The following is a 20,087-nucleotide window of genomic DNA, read 5'->3' on the forward strand; positions in this document are numbered from 1 at the left end:
AGTTGGTGATAAATTAACGGCTCTCATTATTTATGTTGACGACATGGTAGTGACAGGCAACGATTCTGAAGAAATGCGTAAACTGAGAGACTATTTGTCAACTGAATTTGATATGAAGGATTTGGGAGGATTAAAATATTTTTTGGGCATTGAAGTTGTTCGTTCTGAGCAAGGCATATTTTTATCCCAACGAAAGTATGTGCTTGACTTATTAACAGAAACTGGTATGCTTGGATGTCAGCCAATTGGATCTCCTATGGAACAAAATCATGGATTGGAAGAGTCTTCGAATCAAACTTCAATAGACAAATTACGATATCAAAGGTTAGTTGGGCGTTTAATCTATTTGTCTCATACGAGGCCAGATATTGCATATGCGGTCAGTGTTGTGAGTAGATTTATGCACAATCCTGGTAAACAACATATGGATGCAGTTATTAGAATTCTGAGATATTTAAAATCTGCACCGGGAAAAGGCTTACTTTTTTCTAAGAATGGGCATGCAGACGTATGGGGCTATACCGACTCAGATTGGGCAGGTAAAGGAGACCGAAGAAGATCAACCACTGGGTATTTAACTTTTGTTGGAGGAAATCTGGTTACTTGGAGAAGTAAAAAGCAAAAAGTTGTCTCATTGTCTAGTGCAGAAGCCGAATACAGAGCAATGGTGAAAGGTATTTGTGAGTTGTTATGGCTCAAACGGCTTATGGGGGAGCTGAGTTTGTCAATTAAAAGACCAATGAAATTGTATTGTGATAATCAGTCAGCAATTAAAATTGCTGAGAACCCAGTGCAACATGATCGGACTAAACATGTGGAAATTGATAGGAATTTCGTGTATGAAAAGCTAGAAGAAAAAATAATTGAAGTTCCGTATATGAAGACCGAAGATCAGTTGGCTGATGTGTTAACCAAGGGAGTGTCAAATTCAGTGTTTGCTGATTCACTTGTCAAGCTGGGCATATACGATGTCTATGCACCACCTTGAGGGGGAGTGTTGAATAGAGTCAAAGATTTACCCAAGATTTACTTTATTGATTGAAGACTTTATTGACAAACTCAATATTGATTGAAGACTTTCCTTAATTGAAGATTCGGCAATCAATATTGATTTGTCTAAGTTCATAATTGATGCCTCAATTGTTGACTAATTGATGCCTCAATTGTTGACTTTGATAGTGACTTTGATAGAGATTGTAATTACGTAGATCATTGATTGTAAACCAATGTAATAGCTATATAGGTGTTTCCCACTTCAATAAAAGATATTGATTGCAAAATTAAGTATAATAATATTCTCACATCTCAGAATTGCACATGTACTGATGTACTGAATCTGAATCTAACTCATCATTGATTTTTGCGTCTTTTTTTATCTATCTGGGTGTGAGCAAAACCAATTTATAATCACTGAAGCACATGTTCATGCATGTTAGAGAAAGAAAAAAATCTCTCTGGCAGGTATGGGCAGTTAACCAGAAAAAAAAAAAAAAAAAGTCCAGCTCCAAATCCAATGTTATATTATACAATGATAGGAAAGAGAAGGAAATTCATGAAGCCATAATTCATGAAGCAATTAAGCCCGCTCTGACTTCAGCAATATGCCCCAATTAAAACAACCACACTGCAGGGGAGAGAAACAGAGAGTAGAGACTCTGGTTATGTGTAAAAACAGTGGGTTGGTTTGGTTTTGCTATTTTTAGACATATAATCTTGTGGGACCCAATATTCCCCAACTTGGCTGCTGATCCTACTCAATCACCCAAAATGTACATGGTGATTGTGCCTATAAATATTTATATATATAGCTAGCAGAGTAGGACTACTACACAAGCATCAGAATTGAAAAGTTTGTGTTATTAGCATCAATTCAATCAAAATGGGTATTCGGATTTTGCCGGAGATGGTGTTTCATGCCAAACATGTTATTCAAAGAACATCTAAACGCCAATTTTGGCATCAGAGATCGAAGAGTTCTGCGGACGTCCCAAAAGGGCATTTTGCAGTGTACGTTGGAGAGGAAGAGAAGAAGAGATTTGTGGTGCCAATAGCATACTTGAAGCATCCTCTGTTTCAACAACTGCTGAGTCAAGCTGAAGAAGAGTTTGGTTTTGAATATCATCCAATGGGAGGCCTCACCATTCCTTGTCCAGAACATGAGTTTCTTGATCTCACTTCTCGTTTGAGTTGAACACCACTACTTCTTGTCCAAAGAATTTTGTAGGGGAATTTTAGTTTTAATGTGTAGTTCTGTACATGGAGTTGCTAATTTATTGTTTCTTGGGCCTGGTTGGGCTGTTCAGAATTTGTGGGAAGGTGGGCCTTAGGCGGACTTTTGAAAGTCCCATAAAAGGCCCAAATAGTGTAATGCATAAGAATGTCTATTTAGATTCTCTATTTTACCTACTCAAATATCACATTTTAATACTATTGCAGTAGCATTTTTGCAACAATTTATCATTTTCACTGTCTACTTAAGCTTCATGCATCAGTTTACATATACTAATGCTAGTGCTCTAAATGGTGTGTCAATCGTTCTTTGACACCTTCAACAATGGACATCAAGAGAGAATGAATTAAATACATTTACAAGCTCAGATGTTTATATAAAATTGGATTTAGATGAGAATGCATAATACAAAATTGAAGACACTTGGCCTCAACAGTGGCAAATATATATATATCAAGGTTGGGATATATGTATATGCCAGCTGCATTATCTATATAATTGTTCTACGAGCAGCTCAAAGCTGAAGTGAGATTGATGAAGTAGTCTTCACTGCAAGGAATTGTCAGACCGCCCATCGGATGATCGAATCCAAACTCTTCCTCGGCGCGATTCAGTAGTTGTTGGAATAGAGGATGGTTCAAGTAAGAAATTGGAATCACAAATCTCGTCCTGTATCTCTCTCCAACATAGACTGCAATGTGGCCTCTAGGAACATTAGCAGCAGAACTACTTGCCAATACATTTGCTATTTTCGCAGAAAGAGATCGCTGGAGCTTTTGCTTTGCATGAGCTAATCCCATCAGTTGAATACCCATCTTACAAAACACCAAGTAAGTAATGCAAGTAGAACTATTTTGGTGATTGATTGAAGAATTGATTGAAGAATATTGAGGAGATGGGTTTGAAATGGTGTGTGTGTTTAATTAATACCTACATTTATATAGGGAGATCCCAAACCTCAAAATAGGAAAAGAAGGCGATCAAAAGGGTCATTAATTGATTGGAGAATTAATGTTTAGATATAGAAACATATCAGGTGAACTTTCACATGGGCTTGTTGTGTTTCTTTTGTTTTGTATTAGGGCATCATGCCTGGTTTGAGAAACAAAAAAAGATATATAGAGCCATATATACATGTATGTGGGGTTTATTGAAGGAATAAAGGAGTGACTTTTTGGTTAATTTTGCCTTATTTTGTAGAGGAAATGAACTTAGACTTGACTTTCACTTGGTGGGTTTTTCTTGCCAACTAACCAATCAACCTTTTTTGGGGCAATTACATGACTGAAGGTCCCTACCATTTTTGAGCATTGAGGGCCTTTATGAAGTGACTTGAGCCTTATCAATTATCATGGATACATAAATATGTTTAAATAAAGTTGTTCTTAAAAACATAATTAGTTTGAATAACTTCTTGGTCAACTTAATGATCATAGTTTGAAGCATTAATTTGACTAATGACCAAGTAATAATAAGATAATTGTGTGGACTAATCAACTATTTAATCCCAATAAATATTTAATGAGCTATGACTATTAATATTAGATGCCCTATTTGATCAAATTAAACTATACACTAATTAGTTAATAATTGAAATGTTGTCAATAATTAATCATTCTACTAGTGGAGAGTGGACTTTTGTCCATTTCATTTGTCAAGAAAAAGAGTATGTACTTCACTAGTCTTAATTATTCTTTTTGTTCAATAAGCAATGATTAGTTTTATAATAAGGTGAAGATAATTATAATTTAATTAGGTAAGTACAGGACACATTAAGTGTGTGTGTGTGTGTGATCAACAGCAAACCAGTAAATTGAAATATATATATATATATCAATAATTTGATGAGGGGAATTTGGTGCTCCCATTCAACCTATCATTTCTTCAAAATTAGGTCCATCTTCATATGATATATGTTTCAATTTCCTTTCCTTAAATTTGTATTTGGTCAAGTAAACATGTAGGTCATGGCCATCTCTAATTAATTTTCATGTCATCATCCTTATATGATCAGTGAACCTTGGCTTGTCAATTGTTATTTGCTATAATAATATGAATCATTAATGAATTTGGTCCATATATATATAAGTGGTGTGATGGAAGTGTATATATATATATATATGTATGTATGTATGTATGTAGCAGCAAGCAGAAGACCCTAACAAGTGCATTGACGATAATAATAGCTGGTCACCACCCATAGTTTTTGCAATGAAGGTGCATGGTAGGGGCATGGTGTTATATATATGTAAGGAAAATTTTGTAGCGTGAAAATCTTTATATAATCAAAAAATGTTATGGATCAATGGATGGTTGGGAGGCAAACCCATGTGATTTCCAATTGTTTTTGCCACCAATGGTTTTGCCCATAGTTGTTTTTGCTTCTTCAATGAGAGGTGGCGATCAAAAAATAATCTTAAGTTATATAACATTTTTTTTTTGTGTGTGTCTTATATATATATATATATATATATATATATATATATATATATATATATATATATAATCACCCTCTCCTCTCATGATCAATTAATGCACAATATCTTTGTATGAAACCATGTACAAATCCTTAGATTTTTGGGTGAAATATCTCAAAGTAAAAATGCGTAAACATACTTCCTTGGTTCGAATTTTAATTTTGTTGCAGAGACATATGATGTATGTTCTAAATTTATCAATTTTAATATATATTTTATGTTAAATTTTTTTGAGTTTTTTTATGAGATTAAACATCATGATAATGTTCATCGATAATATCATTTCAAAATTTTGTACTGTTATAATAGCTCACAAGAATTTTTCAAAGCCTTGAAACGATATTGTTTTAATATTAACCCACCTCAACATAACTTTTGTTTGTGATTTTACCCCCATATATATATACTGAAAAAGTAGTCACGTCAGTTCATTTTGAACTTTAATATAAGGATATTGGACTATATATATACGTACGTATATTATATATCCATGCAAAATGGTGGTGGTTATAACAACATGTACTTAATTTGTCCATGCGCTATGGAAAAGGGGAATTGTGATCGTCATTCGTCGGTAATAAACCCACTATGGACTATATATAAATCACACACACACATATATATATATATATATATATTTTTTTTTTTCGCGTATCCAGATGAGAATTCTGTTAAAATTGAAGCCCTGAAAAGTCCAGTTAGGTTTGATTGATTGAAGTAGCATATTGTATCCTGATTATTACGTAGACTGCCTGTCTGCCCATACCTGCCAGGCCAGCAGAGAGATTTTGTTGCTCAATTATACGGGTGCCCGGGACCTGCTGTAATTTTATTACAGCAGGTCCCGCTGTAATACCCTTTATGGGTAGTAAAAAATTTTATTTTTATTTTTAAAAATCATTAAATATATAGTATTTTTTCACAACGAATCCAACGGTATATTTTTTGTTTAAAACAAAAATCAAATGCATCGTGATAAAAAACATCAAATATTTTGAGTTTATATCCGATGGTCTAGAATTGTCGTGTCTTTTTTCATGTTGAATTTGATTTTTGTTTCTAACAAAAAAATATATCGTTGTGTTCGTTGCGATGAACACTACATATTTATAATTTTTAAAAATAAAAATAAAAATTTTTAATGTTAAAAACTGGTATTACCGTGGACCTGCTGTAATAAAATTACAGCAGGTCCCGGGCTTCCCCATTATACATGTTAATATTGCCATATATATATATATATATATATATTCTCCATCACATCAGATTGGAGAGTGCAGATGCATGTGCATGTGATCGAGTACTGTAATATTCACCCTTTTTCTGCCCACAAAATTATATACAAGGGATATATATAGATTATGATTATGATGATGATGATGATATGAGTAGATTCGTATATACATGTGCCACATTGATATTGTACGTTGCCCCAGAAAAAGAGCCGTAGCAGCAACGGCTTCATGTGCCACTAATTATTACTGAAATGTATTATAATATATATAATTTTTCACACTTTTTGGGAATTTGTTTTTAATATTTGATTTGCACTAAATAGTAAATAGTGTCCAACCTAATATAGTAATTAATTAAAGGTTGTTTCTAGATGCTCTCTATTTATAGTAATGTACGGCCATATGGCTTTTCCATTTAGGGATAATTAATCACTACTAAGACCATAATCCAAGGAACAATTGGGTCTCTCTAATACATCACATTTAGTTATTTGATGTTGAGAGAGAGAGAGAGAGAGAGAGAGATGTGTTGGACTAAAACCCCATGTGATCATGAGCACCAAAAGAGGAGGTTGGTGGTACCAATATTCTACTTGATCCGTTGAACCATCATTTCTTCCTTGATTTGCTTTATCAAAAATCAACACCACCATTCATGTCAACGATATCATAATATTATTCATTTTGAGTCCAGTTATTATAGACCGAACCCCAACTAACTAGGTTTAGGAAAAGACTTTGTTAGTTGTAAGGGGTGAACTTTACTCATATATATCGTTCGATTGGGTAAATTCGAATCGATGTGGAATATATAATTTTAACATGCTTCGCTGAGCCAAATACGAGTTTGTGTTCAATCGTCTGGCCGATGAGTGGTCTTACGATTCCCTACAAACAAGACGCGTTCATCATTCAATTGCATCGCAACTCATGAATCCAAATCAACAATATCCTAAATTCATTCTCACACTCTCCACGTTTACTAGTGTAAATAAATAAAAACTCTATTAGTTTAGCCTTAATATTGCTTGTAAGTTGTAATGAGCCAATGATGGAAGTGGAAAGGTAAAATTATGACACAAACAACATTTAAAAAGGTTATGAATATCTAATAAGATTTTTTTTGAATAATAACAGTTTAAAGCTAGTAGAAATGCCTTAAGATCTTTCAAATTAAATGGGCCTGAGTTAAGCCCATATGTACCTGAATTAACAACATTAACCCAGTTCACAACTTCACATGGATTTTCTCTCTGGCCCACCACATAGTATAGAATTGGGACGAATCAGGCAACCAATACTTGGATCCCGCGGCCCATCCATACTGTGCAAACGAATGGGCCTAATTTTGAATACTTCGGCCCACAACTTTTACGGCCCATTCAATAGGTTTAGTATTACGAGTGTAGGACTCGTGATCGTGTTTTTTCTTATTGCGACACACTGTTGCGGCTGCGGTTGGGGCCAGTTTATGGTGCGAATGCTGCCGGAGATTTAGATTCCGAACGAGGTGTTGCTGCGGGAAATTGAATGTTTGAAAGAAATGGCAATGGCAGCTCAATGGCTTACGAAATCCATGATTTACTCTTTTAGACTTGAAGGAAGATTGAGGTTTTCGTTTCCAACAACAGCGAAGACTCTTGATGGAAGATTCACTTTGTCCACAACCAGGAGAAGAAGGTTGTTTTGGGGTTCTAATGACTGTCAAATTCGTAACAGCAGTTGCAGTAGTAATAACAACAAGAGTTACTTGGAATTGAGCGATGAAGAGCTGATGAAGCAGTGCGAAATGGATACTTTCAAGTCCTCCGGCCCCGGCGGTCAGCACCGCAACAAGAGAGAGTCCGCCGTCCGTCTCAAGCACCTTCCCACCGGTGTTCTCGCTCAGGCTGCTGAGGACCGTTCTCAGCATATGAATCGCGAATCAGCCTTGTCGCGTCTTCGCACTCTAATAGCTCTCAAAGTCAGGAACTCTGTCAATCTCGATGAATATTCGCCTCCTCAGGAGCTCCTTCAAATTCTTCCCCGAAAGTCCACGATTAGACCGTCGGATATTGGCCCACAAATTGGTCCTAAAAATCCTAAATTTGCTTTGGGGATGCAAGCGCTGTTAGACCTAATCGTTGCAGCTGACGGTTCTGTTTCTGAAGCAGCAAAGTTTATAGGGTTGAGTACTGGAGCATTGTCTCGGTTGATCCTTTCAGATGATGCTCTTCGTAAGACAGTAAATGACTTGAGGACTGTCAAGGGTATGAAGCCTCTCAAATGAGGACTGCTTCAACGCTAACCACATTTCAGGTTATTAAGGGACGTGGTCTGTGTTAGAATACAGGACGAAACGAGCAATTATAGTTTACAGATGTGGTGTCTGTCAAAGAGCGTCTATACATCTCATTCTCGATCATTCCGACAAAAAGGGTATGTGACCATAGCGATGTCATGCTTAGCTTTAGTTGATCCATTACCAGTTCAAAAATGTTTGTTCTTTATTTGCTTCTGGATGTGGTCAGACCCCTGTAGTGATTGTTGTCTGTATGTTCGGCATTATTACTTGCTTAACGTGTAAGCCAGAATTTCTCATAGTACTTTATTCAATTGTTCTCCCGTGCTCCATATTATCATATTATTGTGTTGTTATGCTCTCGTTGATTGCAGTGTGGTCCTTTCTTTGATTGAAAGGTTTTGAATATGATGTGATATTCAGGATTGTCTCTACATTTTGAAGATACAAGACTAGCATACTCATGTGACCTGTCATCTTGAATATCAAAGGTGTCTCAAGCATGGATTTAATGGCACCAGCTCTAATATGGTCAACTTAAAAAAGGTGTCGGTATATGAAGCAATGGTGGGGCATTGTGCTTTTCTGGACATATGAAACCTGCACTCTTTTCTATGATTTGGATGAAAAATCCATGTGATTCCTCTTGAGCCAATGCCTAAGCCTTAGGCCCCATTGAAATGCAACTCTATATGTCAAAGGAAGTGCCAGATATCTCTATCTATTTATACGCAAATAATAAGAGTTCATGAGCAACACAAGCTTCAGATCCTCTACCATCAAAGTTCTTACTAGTTATGATAGCCCTTTCTGATTTATTTTCTTCTTGTTTTTATATAAAATATTCTTAAAAAGATATGTGTTTTCGCTTGCCTCTGATTGCCCATGCTAAGAAAATTCTTCGTTGGTCTGCTATGATTGTAAACCATGCATCAGTAAAAGTTCCAAGAGGCTGCTGTACAGTTTATGTGGGCGAAGAGAAGAGGAGATTTGTTAGTCCGATTTCATATTTGAACCTACCTCCATTCCAAGACTTGCTAAGTCAAGCTGAAGAAGAATTCGGTTTCGATCATCCAATGGGTGGTCTCACAATGCCCTGCAAAGAAGACTTATTCACTTATCTTATTTCCTGCTTATAGATGGATAATGGGAGCTGAAATATCATTTAGCAACCACATTTTTGGTATCTTTGGTGGAGAAAAACGAAAGAAGTTTTCCTCTCTAGGAGACATTTATACTCTAACACCTTTGACTCAAGGATCAATATCCAATTTAAACTTGGTAGTGGCTAAAATTTTAGTGAACCCTTGTAATGTATTGGTTACTGTTCTCTAAATGGAATTGAGAATGAAGTTTTTTTATTCTATATTCCTATGCAAGTGCTTGTATGTTCTTCTTATTCTTCAATTTGTGTCTTAGTTAACTTTTTGAGCAACGGTAACAGTATAACATTTCAACACTTCAACTTGTTTTCTGGAAAGGCTTATCATCCATATAGAGATGCTAAATCCGCAATCATTACTAACAGAGTTTCAAGCCCTTTTCTATTTCGAAAGTATCACTCATTACTAACAGAGTCTTATTAGCATGCAGATATGTTTCTGTATTTCTATTTTCTATTTCGAATCGTAACCTTCCTTTAGTTAGGCAAGAGTTATGCATTTCTTGAATTATCCATTGGCCCTCCAATGATATTGAATTCTACGCAACTTTGGTCAATTTGGGTGATACTAACATTTATGGATAATTCGTGGCCAATTTGGGTGATATGTAACATTTATGGAAAATTTGTGCGGAAGAGTTTAATTTGCACAATTCCCCTATGAATATTGACTAATCACTTCTAACCATAAATTGTCATGTTTATTTTTTTTCTTTTGTTTTCCAGCCTCATCTAGTACTTGCCAACAGGTATCTCTAGGGACTGAAAGAAGGGCATGATTCATGTGAGCTATCTGTGGCTTGACTAGCAAATTGATGCATCGAGGTAAGCATGACAACAGGTATCGTTGCTTCCTACTATGGAGTGATTTTGTGTCAATGATTAAGCATTTATACTGTTCTCTGCAAAATTGGATTTGCAGTTCTAGTTAGTCAATAATCCCTTTTTATTTATTGACGAAGCATCTTGACCACCACTGGAAAGCTTGTTAAGTTGTCTCTAACTTACATTTGCTTTGGCATTCAATTGTTGATTGTTCTTTGTGAAAATAGTAGAAAATCCACACCATTTGACTTATATCAGTATCAACTAATAGGCTGAGCCATCTTGGTTAAATAGCTGTAGGTTCTGGCCCAGCATCTGGTCAACTTGACTAGCCTTTAAAAATCTCTGTAGAGCATCTTGGTAGTATATGTATGTCATTAATATCTTAGGTATTAGTGTTTTACTGGAAGGGATTTGATGGAGACAGAGAGATGGGCACCCTTCATGTGAACTTCATGGGGCCTATCTGGCAGGTTGGTGCATTGAGGTACTGCCAAGCATGATACAGTCAATCAGATATTAACTCTTGCACTTAGCTCAGGGTCTCCAGTTTGCAGTTCTATTGTTTATTCCATAGAGATAAAACATGTTACAATGAATATTATAAACCTCAAATTTGGAGGCTGGCTTGCTTATCAACTATGTATAATTGACTTCAGGGAATAGGTGTTTGTTGACCAAGTTTCATTGACTTCAGCGAAGAGGTGTTCGTTGACTAAGTTTCATTGACTTCAATTAATAGGTGTTTGTTGACTAAGTTTCATCGACTTCGGTTAATAGTTGTTTGTTGACTAAGTTTCATCGACATCTGTCATGAGGCATTGCCCCTCAACAGACACCATCAAAATGCCTCTTCACTCAAACTTCAGACATTTCATCATTTTCTACATGCTCTTTCATCTATAAATATGGATGTTTCTTTCTTTGAGCTGGGCAGCAACTCAGTTCTTAGCATCTCAAGCATCAAAAGTTTTCTTCTCCTTCAACTTCAAACACTTTTGAGGTCCTTTTCCTTGTTAAACAGAAGTATGGGTTTTCGTTTTTGGGGTATTATTAAAGCTAAGAAAGCTCTTCAACATCTTCCAATTACTGCAAACCAAGAAACTTCAGGGGCCTTAGAAGTTCCAAATGGCTGCTTTGCAGTTTATGTTGGACAAAACCAGAGGAAGCGTTTTGTGATACCACTATCATTCTTGAAACAGCCTTTGTTCATTGATTTGCTGAGTCAAGCTGAAGAAGAATTTGGATTTGATCATCCAATGGGTGTTCTTACAATTCCCTGCAGTGAAGACACCTTCATTGATACCACTGATCGCTTAACCAGGTCATGAAAGAGTACCTAGACATAGAAGAGGCTGAACAATTTTGTTCAGTTTTGTAGACATTTAGGATTGCCATGTACATTTATTTCATCGTTTTTCCTGCACAGAAAGCTGTTTGTTATAAAATCTCATCAAATTGAGAATTAGAAATATCAGATCAACTGATTCTTTAGACTCTCTAATTATTTCCTTCTTTGTTTAGACCTGCTATTGAATAACAATGAGTTGGCTCATATATGATTTATAAGGATTGAGTTCTCTCTTAATCTAACACTTTTATTCTGCCTAGAGATTTGTGGTCAAGTTTTCTATCTGAAACTAGAAAGAAATACACTATTTTTTTTTATCTTATTTTGGTCTCCCCGTTGCTTGTGATTCAAGAATTTACCCATTACTTTGCGGTCTGCAAATGTGATTTGAGCTGAATAACTCAAAGACGCCTTTGTTTTTTTTCATTGATTGGTACATATAATGAGGTCTGGATGGGTAGTTTCCCTTAGATATAGATCATGGTACATTATAAGTTGTTAGAATATATATAAATGGTGTGAAATGTCCCAACCCTACAAGTTAATTGATTAGGTTAAATGGCAAATGGCAAAGTAACTAATCTCAACTTGGTATTGGAGCTCTTCTGCAATTTAAACTTTCATTTGTTGTTGCCATAAGTATGGGTCTTTGTGTGTGTTTGTTGTTGCCCAAAGTGGCCTTTGAGTGAAAGTAGCCCTGGTGTTGGGCCTCATTTGTTCTGCACGTGTTGAGCCATTGGATTGTCCAGCCCCACGTGAGGGGGAGTGTTAGGATATATATAAATGATGTGAAATCAAATGCCCCAACCCAACAAGTTAACTTATTGAGTTGAATAGCAAAGTTACTAATCTTAACATCATATAATTGTTTGAAGAAGCATCAATCATAGTTGGATGTCCTTTAAGGTTCATGACATCATTTGGCACATGAGCTGAAAGGTCATCAGGCCAGGAGTACTATCTTCTTATGGTACTTAATTATATAAGGTAAAACAAAAATGGGGGAGATACTGAAGAAATCAGTCCTATTTCTAATTTTCTATGTGTCATACTTTATGATATGGTCAGTTACATATTCATTGCCTGTAACAGAAATTTTGTTTTTCGAAATAGGGCATTGACAGAATTTGTTTGGCAAGCTGTCTAAAGCAACAAGTGCTAGAGAAAGTGAGTCTGGACCTGGTATTTCTGTTCATTTCCAGCCTCAGTAATCTGTGATGGCACTGCTGCATGCCAGTTGCTTTACAGTGTAAGAATCCATATTTACCTTTTTTCGTCCAGTTGCTCTACTAATTTCAAGTGGAATCCAGTAGTTTTTTCTCATAAAAATGGCTTGTTGTTTGTAAAATAGTGTAAAACTAACAATATCAATCAGTGGCATTGACTGCAATACTTAACTGATCGTTGTTCATGATATAGTGAGTAATAGATATGTACCATATGGGTCAGCGGGCAAACCAAGCCTCATATCCATTTGGATAACCTTTAAACATCTGCTGGGCATGTCAGTAGTAATTGTTGGAATGTTGTAGTTCTACTGGAAGGAACCCTGAAAGTATGATTAATCATTCACTTTTTACTTTGCTACTATGTTTAAGTGGGCTGTAATGTGGATTGATATATTAGCACAGTTAATGTGAACATCATGATGGCCTGTTACCAAATTGATGCCCTGATGTTTTTAATATAACTACCATATTAGTTCACTGCTCATAACCTCTACCTTACGGTTATATAATTTAACAATTATTCTATCTAGTCCTAGGAACATTCATGCCACAAAATGAAGAGGCTGGCTTGTTTGAATGCTAGCTAGTACTAAAATTAATGGAGTTCATCTATACAAAATCTTTTTAAATCTCCAAGTGGTCCTGCATATTTCTTGAAGTAGTGGAGCATGGGTTGTTACAAGAATGCAATTGTTCAATAACTGCTATATTTCTGATGGTTAGTTGGATAACAAAGCATGTGATAGCCTTGTGACCTTGTCCCTCACAGAGCCCTATCTAGTTTCCTCTTGGTCATTACTCAGAGATCAGAGATCACGTGTTCTTGTATAAGCTCTTTCATGTATATATACTTGTCTGTGTGTGGATTGGAAAGCAACTCAAATTCCAGTATTCTCAAACACCAAAAGTTATCTTTTTCGTTCAACTTCAAGTATTGTGAGATTTTCTCTCTCTTGTTAAGCATGGGTTTTCGTTTGCCTCGTATTGTTCAAGCTAAGAAAGCTCTTCGACATCTTCCCGGTATTGCTAACCAAGCAGCTCCAGGGGCCTTGGATGTTCCGAAGGGCTACTTTGCAGTTTATGTTGGAGAAAACCAAAAGAAGCGGTTTTTGATCCCTGTATCATACTTGAACCAGCCTTTGTTCTTGGATTTGCTCAGTCAAGCTGAAGAAGAATTTGGATTTGATCATCCGATGGGTGGCCTTACAATTCCTTGCAGTGAAGACATCTTCATTGATATCACTAATCGCTTAACCAGGTCTTGAAAGAGTACTTGGACATGGAAGAGGCTGAACAGTTTTGTAGACATTTAGCATTACCATGTACAAAACAATTTATTTCATCTTTTTTTCCTGCATAGAAATGCAGTTTGTTACAAAATCTCTCCAAATTGAGAATTAGAAATATCAGATCAACTGATTTTCTAGACTCTGTAATTCTTTACTTCTCTCTTTAGATCTACTCTGGAATTGTTCACTTATTTGTCCTCAATATTATCCAAGGGTTAGAGTTTGGTCTGGCAATCTCTATCTGTCTTAATCAGTAACATGACTCTGTGGTGAATATGGGGTAACAATGAGTTGGCTCATATATGATTTATAAGGATTGGGGTTCTCGCTTAATCTAACACTTCTACTTCAGCGGTCAAGTTCTCCATCTGAAACTAGAAAAGAAATAATCTATTATTCCTCTTATGTTGACCTCCCTGTTGCTTGTGATTCAAGAATTTACCTGTTCCTTTGCAGTCTGCAAATGTAATTTGAGCTAAATATCTCAAAGATGCCTTTGCTGTTGTTATTGTTGTTTCTTTTCTTTTCTTTTCTTTTTTTTTTTTTTTTGTTTTTTCCTGAATGGTTACATATCACGAGGCATGGATAGTTTCCCTTACTTAAAGAAGTATCAATATTCATATTTGGTTGTCCTTTAAGGTTCATGACATCATTAGGCACATGAGCTGAAATGTCATTAGGCCATGAATGTCTTCTTGTTGTGCTTAATTATATGAGGTGAAACAAAAATGGGGAAGATACTGAAGAAATCAGTCCAATTTCTATGTGCCATCCTTAACAATATGGTCAGTTACATATTCATTGCCTGTAACAGCAATTTTGTTTTTCCAAATAGGGCATTGACCGACTTTGTTTGGCAAGCTGTCTATAGCAACAAGACCTGGAGAGATTGATTCTGGACCTGGTATATCTGTTCATTTCTTGCCTCAGTAATCTGTGATGGAAGAGCATATTCCCACCTGAGGGGAACTGACCAGATGACCAAACAATGTCAAGAGCTGCACGCCAGCTGCTTCACAGTGTAAGAATCCATATTTACCTTTTTTTGTCCAGTTTCTTTACTATTTTCAAGTGGATCCAGTAGTTTCTTGTCATAAAAATGGCTAGCTGTTCGTGAAGAAGTGCAAAATGGCATGCGGGTCGCTTCACAGTGTAAGAATCCACATTTATCATTTTTTGTCCAGTTTCTCTACTAATTTCAAGTGGAATCCAGTAGTTTCTTGTCATAAAAATGACATTGATTACAATACTTAACCGATCATTGTTCATGCCATAGTGAATAATAGATATGTACCATATGGGTCAGCGGGCGAACCAAGTATCATGACCAGTTGTCCACTTGGTTAACATTTAAGCATCTGTTGGGCATCTCAGTAGTAATCCTTGGAATGCCGTAGCTCTACTGGAAGGAACCCTCAAAATATCATTAATCATTCACTTTATACTTTGCTACTATGTTTAAGTGGGCGCTATATTGAGATATCATCATGGGTCCCCGCTGTTATGCTTGTCTGAGAGGATGCCTGGGAGGGTGGATCCAATATTTACAGAGCTTTTGGCTGTTACTTGCTCCTTGAGATGTCTGTTGGCTGAATGCTTTCGCGAGTTCATTTTGGAGATTGACTCAACCAACGTTGTTCATGCGCTTACTTCGGATGAATTTCTTGAGTCTAGGTTGGGTCACTTTGTAATGGAGGCTAAATCGTTATTGTCTGCCCTTGGGGTTGTGCAATGTAAACATGTTCCTTGTGATGGTAACTCTGTAGCCCATTGTCTTGCTCGTATGGCAAGGTTTGGAGGGTGGGAGCCGGGTTTGGAGGGCTGAATGCCCTGTGCAGGTTGCGGCCCTTGTTGTCAGGGACCGTCAATTTTGCCTGTAGCTGTTTTATTTTCTTAATGAATATCTTCTTTTCAAAAAAAAAAAAAAGTGTGATGTAATGTGGACCAATAGATGAGCACACTTCATGTGAACATCATGATGGCCTGTCTACCAAGTTGATGCCCCGATGTTTTTAATATAAATACCATATTACTTCACTGCTCATAACCTCTACCTTACCGTTATATAATTTAACAATTATTCTATCTAGTCCTAGGAATATTCATGCCAAAATGAAAAGCTGATTTTTTTTTATCGACAATACTTCATGGGTTGTTTTTCTATACAAAATCCTTTTAAATCTTCAGGTGGTCCTGCATGTTTCTTGAAATAGTGGAACATGGGTTGTTACAAGAATGAAACTGCTCAATAACTGCTATATTTCTTATGATTAGTTGGATAACAAAGCATGTGATGGCCTTGTGAGCTTGGCCCTCACCGAGCCCTATCTAGTGGTCTCTTGGTCATTACTCAGAGATCAGATATCACATGTTCTTGTATAAGCTCTTTCATCTATATATACTTGTCTGTGTGTGGATTGGCAAGCCACTCAAGTTCTAGTATTCTCAAACACCAAAAGTTATCTTTTTCCTTCAACTTCAAGTATTCTGAGATTTTCTCTCTTGTTAAGCATGGGCTTTCGTTTGCCTGGTATTGTTCAAGCTAAGAAAGCTCTTCGACATCTTCCCGGTACTGCTAACCAAGCAGCTCCAGGAGCCTTAGATGTTCCGAAGGGCTACTTTGCAGTTTATGTTGGAGAAAACCAAAAGAAGCGTTTTTTGATCCCAGTATCATACTTGAACCAGCCTTTGTTCTTGGATTTGCTCAGTCAAGCTGAAGAAGAATTTGGATATGATCACCCGATGGGTGGTCTTACAATTCCTTGCAGTGAAGACATCTTCATTGACATCACTAATCGCTTAACCAGGTCATGAAAGAGTAATGACTTCGTGCATGGCCAGCTCCCATAGTGTGACGTGACATACTTGGACATAGAAGAGGCTGAAGAGTTTTGTAGACATTTAGAATTTTTATGTACACAACAATTTATTTCATCTTTTTTCCTGCATGGAAATGCAGTTTGTTACAAATTCTCACCAAATTGAGAATTAGAAATATGAGATCAACTGATTCTTTAAACTCTGTAATTCTTTCATTCTCTCTTAGACCTGCTATTGAATTGTTCACTTATTTGCCCTCAATATTATCCAAGGGTTAGAGTTTGGTCTGGCAATCTCTATCTGTCTTAATCAGTAACATGACTTGGTGTAACAATGAGTTGACTCATATATGTGGGGTTCTCTCTTAATCTCACACTTCTTCTGCTTAGAGATCCGTGGTCAAGTTCTCCATCTGAAACTAGAAAGGAATACTCTGTTTTTTTGTCTTATTTTGATCTTCCCGCTGCTTGTGAGTCAAGAATTTACCCATTACTTTGCAGTCTGCAAACGTAATTTGAGCTGAATAACTCAAAGAAGCCTCTGTTTTTTTTTTTTATTTTCTTTTTTCCCTGAATGTTTTCATATCATGAGGCATGGGTAATTTCCCTTACATATAGGTCATGGCATATTATCAGACAATTGTTTAAAGAAGTATCAATATTCATATTTGGATGTCCTTTAAGGTTCATGACATCATTAGGCACATGAGCTGAAAGGTCATCAGGCCAGGACTGTCTTCTTATTATGCTTAATTATATAAGGTGAAACAAAAAATGGGGAAGATACTGAAGAAATCAGTCCAATTTCTATGTGCCATCCTTCTCAATATGGTCAGTTACATATTCGTTGCCTATAACAGTAATTTTGTTTTTCCGAACAGGGCATTGACTGACTTTGTTTGGCAGCTGTCTATAGCAACAAGTGCTGGAGGGATTGATTCTGGACCTGGTATTTCTGTTCATTTCCAGCCACAGTAATCTGCTTTGGAAGAGCGTATTCCCACCCGAGGGGAATTGTGCCAGAAGATCAAACAAATTCAGGAGCTCCATGCGACTTGCTTTACAGTGTAAGAATCCATATTTACTTTTTCTCGTCCAGTTGCTCTACTAATTTCAAGTGGAATCCAGTAGTTTCTTGCCATAAAAATGACTTTTTGTTTGTGAAAGAAAGCCATTTTTATAATCAATCAGTGGCATTGATTGCAATACTTAACTGATGATTGTTCATGCATAGTGAGTAATAGATATGTACCATATGGGCCAGCGGGCAAAACAAGTATCATGCCCACTTGTAATGCTTCGAATGCTGTAGTTCTACTGAAAGGGACCCTGGAAAATATCATTAATCATTCACTTTATACTTTGCTACTATATATGAGCACACTTCATGTGAACATGATGATGGCCTGTCTACCAAGTTGATGCCCTGACAATATTAGTTCACTGCTCATAACCTTTAATTTACGGTTATATAATTTAACAATTATTTTATCTAGTACTTCATGCCAAAAATGAAGATGCTGGCTTGTTTATCGACTGTACTTCATTAAATTATCTGAATAGCTGTTTCCTGGTTTGAGTGGAGTGAAAATGCCTAGTATTTTAAATCTGTTTATTGCATTGATATCACCCTGGAAAAGTATAGCAGACATGATTGAATACTAGCTAGTACTAAAATTAATGGAGTTCATCTATACAAAATCTTTTTATATCTCCAATTGGTCCTGCATGTTTCTTGAAGTAGTGGAACATGGGTTGTTACAAGAATGCAATTGCTCAATAACTGCTTTATTTCTGATGGTTAGTTGGATAACAAAGCATGTGATTGCCTTGTGACCTTGTCCCTCACAGAGCCCTATCTAGTTTCCTCTTGGTCATTACTCAAACATCACGTGTTCTTGTATAAGCTCTTTCATCTATATATACTTGTCTGTGTGTGGATTGGGCAAGCAAATCAAGTTCAAGTATTCTCAAAACACCAAAAGTTACCTTTTTTCCTTCAACTTCTAGTATTCGGAGATTTTCTCTCTTGTTAAGCATGGGTTTTCGTTTGCCTGGTATTGTTCAAGCTAAGAAAGCTCTTCGACATCTTCCCAGTACTGCTAACCAAGCAGCTCCAGGGGCCATAGATGTTCCGAAGGGCTACTTTGCAGTGTATGTTGGAGAAAACCAAAAGAAGCGTTTTGTGATCCCAGTATCATACTTGAACCAGCCTTTGTTCTTGGATTTGCTCAGTCATGCTGAAGAAGAATTCGGTTTTGATTATCCGATGGGTGGTCTAACAATTCCCTGCAATGAACGGATCTTCATTGATATCACTTGTCGCTTGAATAGGTTTTAAAAATATTACATAGAGTCATAGACAGAATAGGATAAAACATTTGTACAAGGTTTTTTCATCTTTTTGCTGCATAGAAGTGCAGTTTGTAACTATTAAATTTTGAAAGATTGAAGTACCAGATCCACTAATCATGAATATTATTTTTCTTCGAATTATGCAGTTGTTTTCCTTCTCTTTCTACTTATAGTATCAGTCTTCACTTGATCTGAATGAGTAAGTATCTATTGAGTGCTGTTAGAGGAGAATAATGCAGTAATTACTGAGTAACCAAGATACCATCATTGCTCGTGAAAGTGATTTTGTTTGGCAAGCAGATGGTCTAAAGCAAGAAATGCTGGAGAGGGTGATTCTGGACACGGAAGTTATTGCAGTTCATTTCCAGCCTCAATCATAAGGTGTGATGCCAGTTGCATTTCATATACATTACTCTGTAAGACTCATATTTACCTTGTTTCCTTCAGTTCCTTCAATTTCAAGTGGAATCCCATAGTTGGTTTTTGTGAAAAAGTGGCAGAGCTACCTATTGATTACAATACTTAAAAAAAAATCATTATTGTTCATGCCATATTGAGTAGTAGGCATGTCCCCTATTGGTTTAGCCGTTGAAAGCTGAAACAAAGTACCAGGTCCACTTGGCTAACCTTCAGAAGTCTACTCCGTAGAGCATCTGAGTAGTATATGTTTGGTCTTCCATAGAAGTTGAACTGCTGGTAAGAGAACCTGTAAATGATCACTCATTGTTCACTCTATACATGGTTATTGATTTCTCTTTTTACAGGCGAATATGTGCTTCAATTCCTGGAAATAGCCTCTCCACATATTATATGAGATAATATTTGCATACATCT

At 36.4% G+C, this 20,087-nt stretch overlaps 8 protein-coding genes across 10 annotated transcripts in view; 7 read left to right on the plus strand and 1 right to left on the minus strand.

Moving 5' to 3' along the window:
• The first annotated feature begins 1,862 nt into the window (after nucleotides 1-1,862).
• On the plus strand, nucleotides 1,863-2,213 carry LOC120002139 (auxin-responsive protein SAUR21-like). Its single transcript, XM_038850744.1, has one exon. The coding sequence runs from the start codon at nucleotides 1,880-1,882 to the stop codon at nucleotides 2,189-2,191; it is 312 nt and encodes a 103-aa protein (XP_038706672.1). The 5' UTR covers nucleotides 1,863-1,879; the 3' UTR covers nucleotides 2,192-2,213.
• A 520-nt stretch (nucleotides 2,214-2,733) lies between these two features.
• On the minus strand, nucleotides 2,734-3,159 carry LOC120002140 (auxin-induced protein 15A-like). The gene has a single exon (XM_038850745.1). The coding sequence runs from the start codon at nucleotides 3,043-3,045 to the stop codon at nucleotides 2,734-2,736; it is 312 nt and encodes a 103-aa protein (XP_038706673.1). The 5' UTR covers nucleotides 3,046-3,159.
• A 4,201-nt stretch (nucleotides 3,160-7,360) lies between these two features.
• On the plus strand, nucleotides 7,361-8,524 carry LOC120002134 (peptide chain release factor 1-like). Its single transcript, XM_038850738.1, has one exon. It carries the CDS (start codon nucleotides 7,486-7,488, stop codon nucleotides 8,209-8,211), a length of 726 nt encoding a protein of 241 aa, XP_038706666.1. The 5' UTR covers nucleotides 7,361-7,485; the 3' UTR covers nucleotides 8,212-8,524.
• Nucleotides 8,525-11,118: 2,594 nt separating this feature from the next.
• Nucleotides 11,119-13,621, plus strand: LOC120002536. The gene is made up of 4 exons (XM_038851302.1): nucleotides 11,119-11,534; nucleotides 12,501-12,531; nucleotides 12,675-12,743; nucleotides 13,514-13,621. Exons 1-4 carry the CDS (start codon nucleotides 11,119-11,121, stop codon nucleotides 13,619-13,621), a joined length of 624 nt encoding a protein of 207 aa, XP_038707230.1.
• Nucleotides 12,804-14,263, plus strand: LOC120002135 (auxin-induced protein 15A-like). The gene has a single exon (XM_038850739.1). The coding sequence runs from the start codon at nucleotides 13,630-13,632 to the stop codon at nucleotides 14,053-14,055; it is 426 nt and encodes a 141-aa protein (XP_038706667.1). The 5' UTR covers nucleotides 12,804-13,629; the 3' UTR covers nucleotides 14,056-14,263.
• Nucleotides 14,264-16,502: 2,239 nt separating this feature from the next.
• LOC120002146 (auxin-induced protein 15A-like) lies at nucleotides 16,503-17,396 on the plus strand. The gene has a single exon (XM_038850754.1). It carries the CDS (start codon nucleotides 16,591-16,593, stop codon nucleotides 16,891-16,893), a length of 303 nt encoding a protein of 100 aa, XP_038706682.1. The 5' UTR covers nucleotides 16,503-16,590; the 3' UTR covers nucleotides 16,894-17,396.
• Nucleotides 17,397-17,610: 214 nt separating this feature from the next.
• LOC120002142 (auxin-induced protein 15A-like) overlaps nucleotides 17,611-20,087 on the plus strand; it is a 47,892-nt gene continuing 45,415 nt past the window's right edge. For 2 of the 3 annotated variants that reach the window (XM_038850748.1, XM_038850750.1), the window contains exon 1: nucleotides 17,617-17,965. The gene's annotated coding sequence lies outside the window, so the exon portion shown is untranslated. Of the gene's footprint in view, nucleotides 17,966-20,087 lie in introns of all 3 variants that reach the window. The other variant, XM_038850749.1, reaches the window with a different exon arrangement.
• LOC120002148 (auxin-induced protein X15-like) lies at nucleotides 18,283-19,382 on the plus strand. The gene has a single exon (XM_038850756.1). The coding sequence runs from the start codon at nucleotides 18,937-18,939 to the stop codon at nucleotides 19,237-19,239; it is 303 nt and encodes a 100-aa protein (XP_038706684.1). The 5' UTR covers nucleotides 18,283-18,936; the 3' UTR covers nucleotides 19,240-19,382.

Source organism: Tripterygium wilfordii, chromosome 7 (assembly GCF_013401445.1).
Source record: "Tripterygium wilfordii isolate XIE 37 chromosome 7, ASM1340144v1, whole genome shotgun sequence".
Classification (NCBI taxonomy): domain Eukaryota; kingdom Viridiplantae; phylum Streptophyta; class Magnoliopsida; order Celastrales; family Celastraceae; genus Tripterygium; species Tripterygium wilfordii.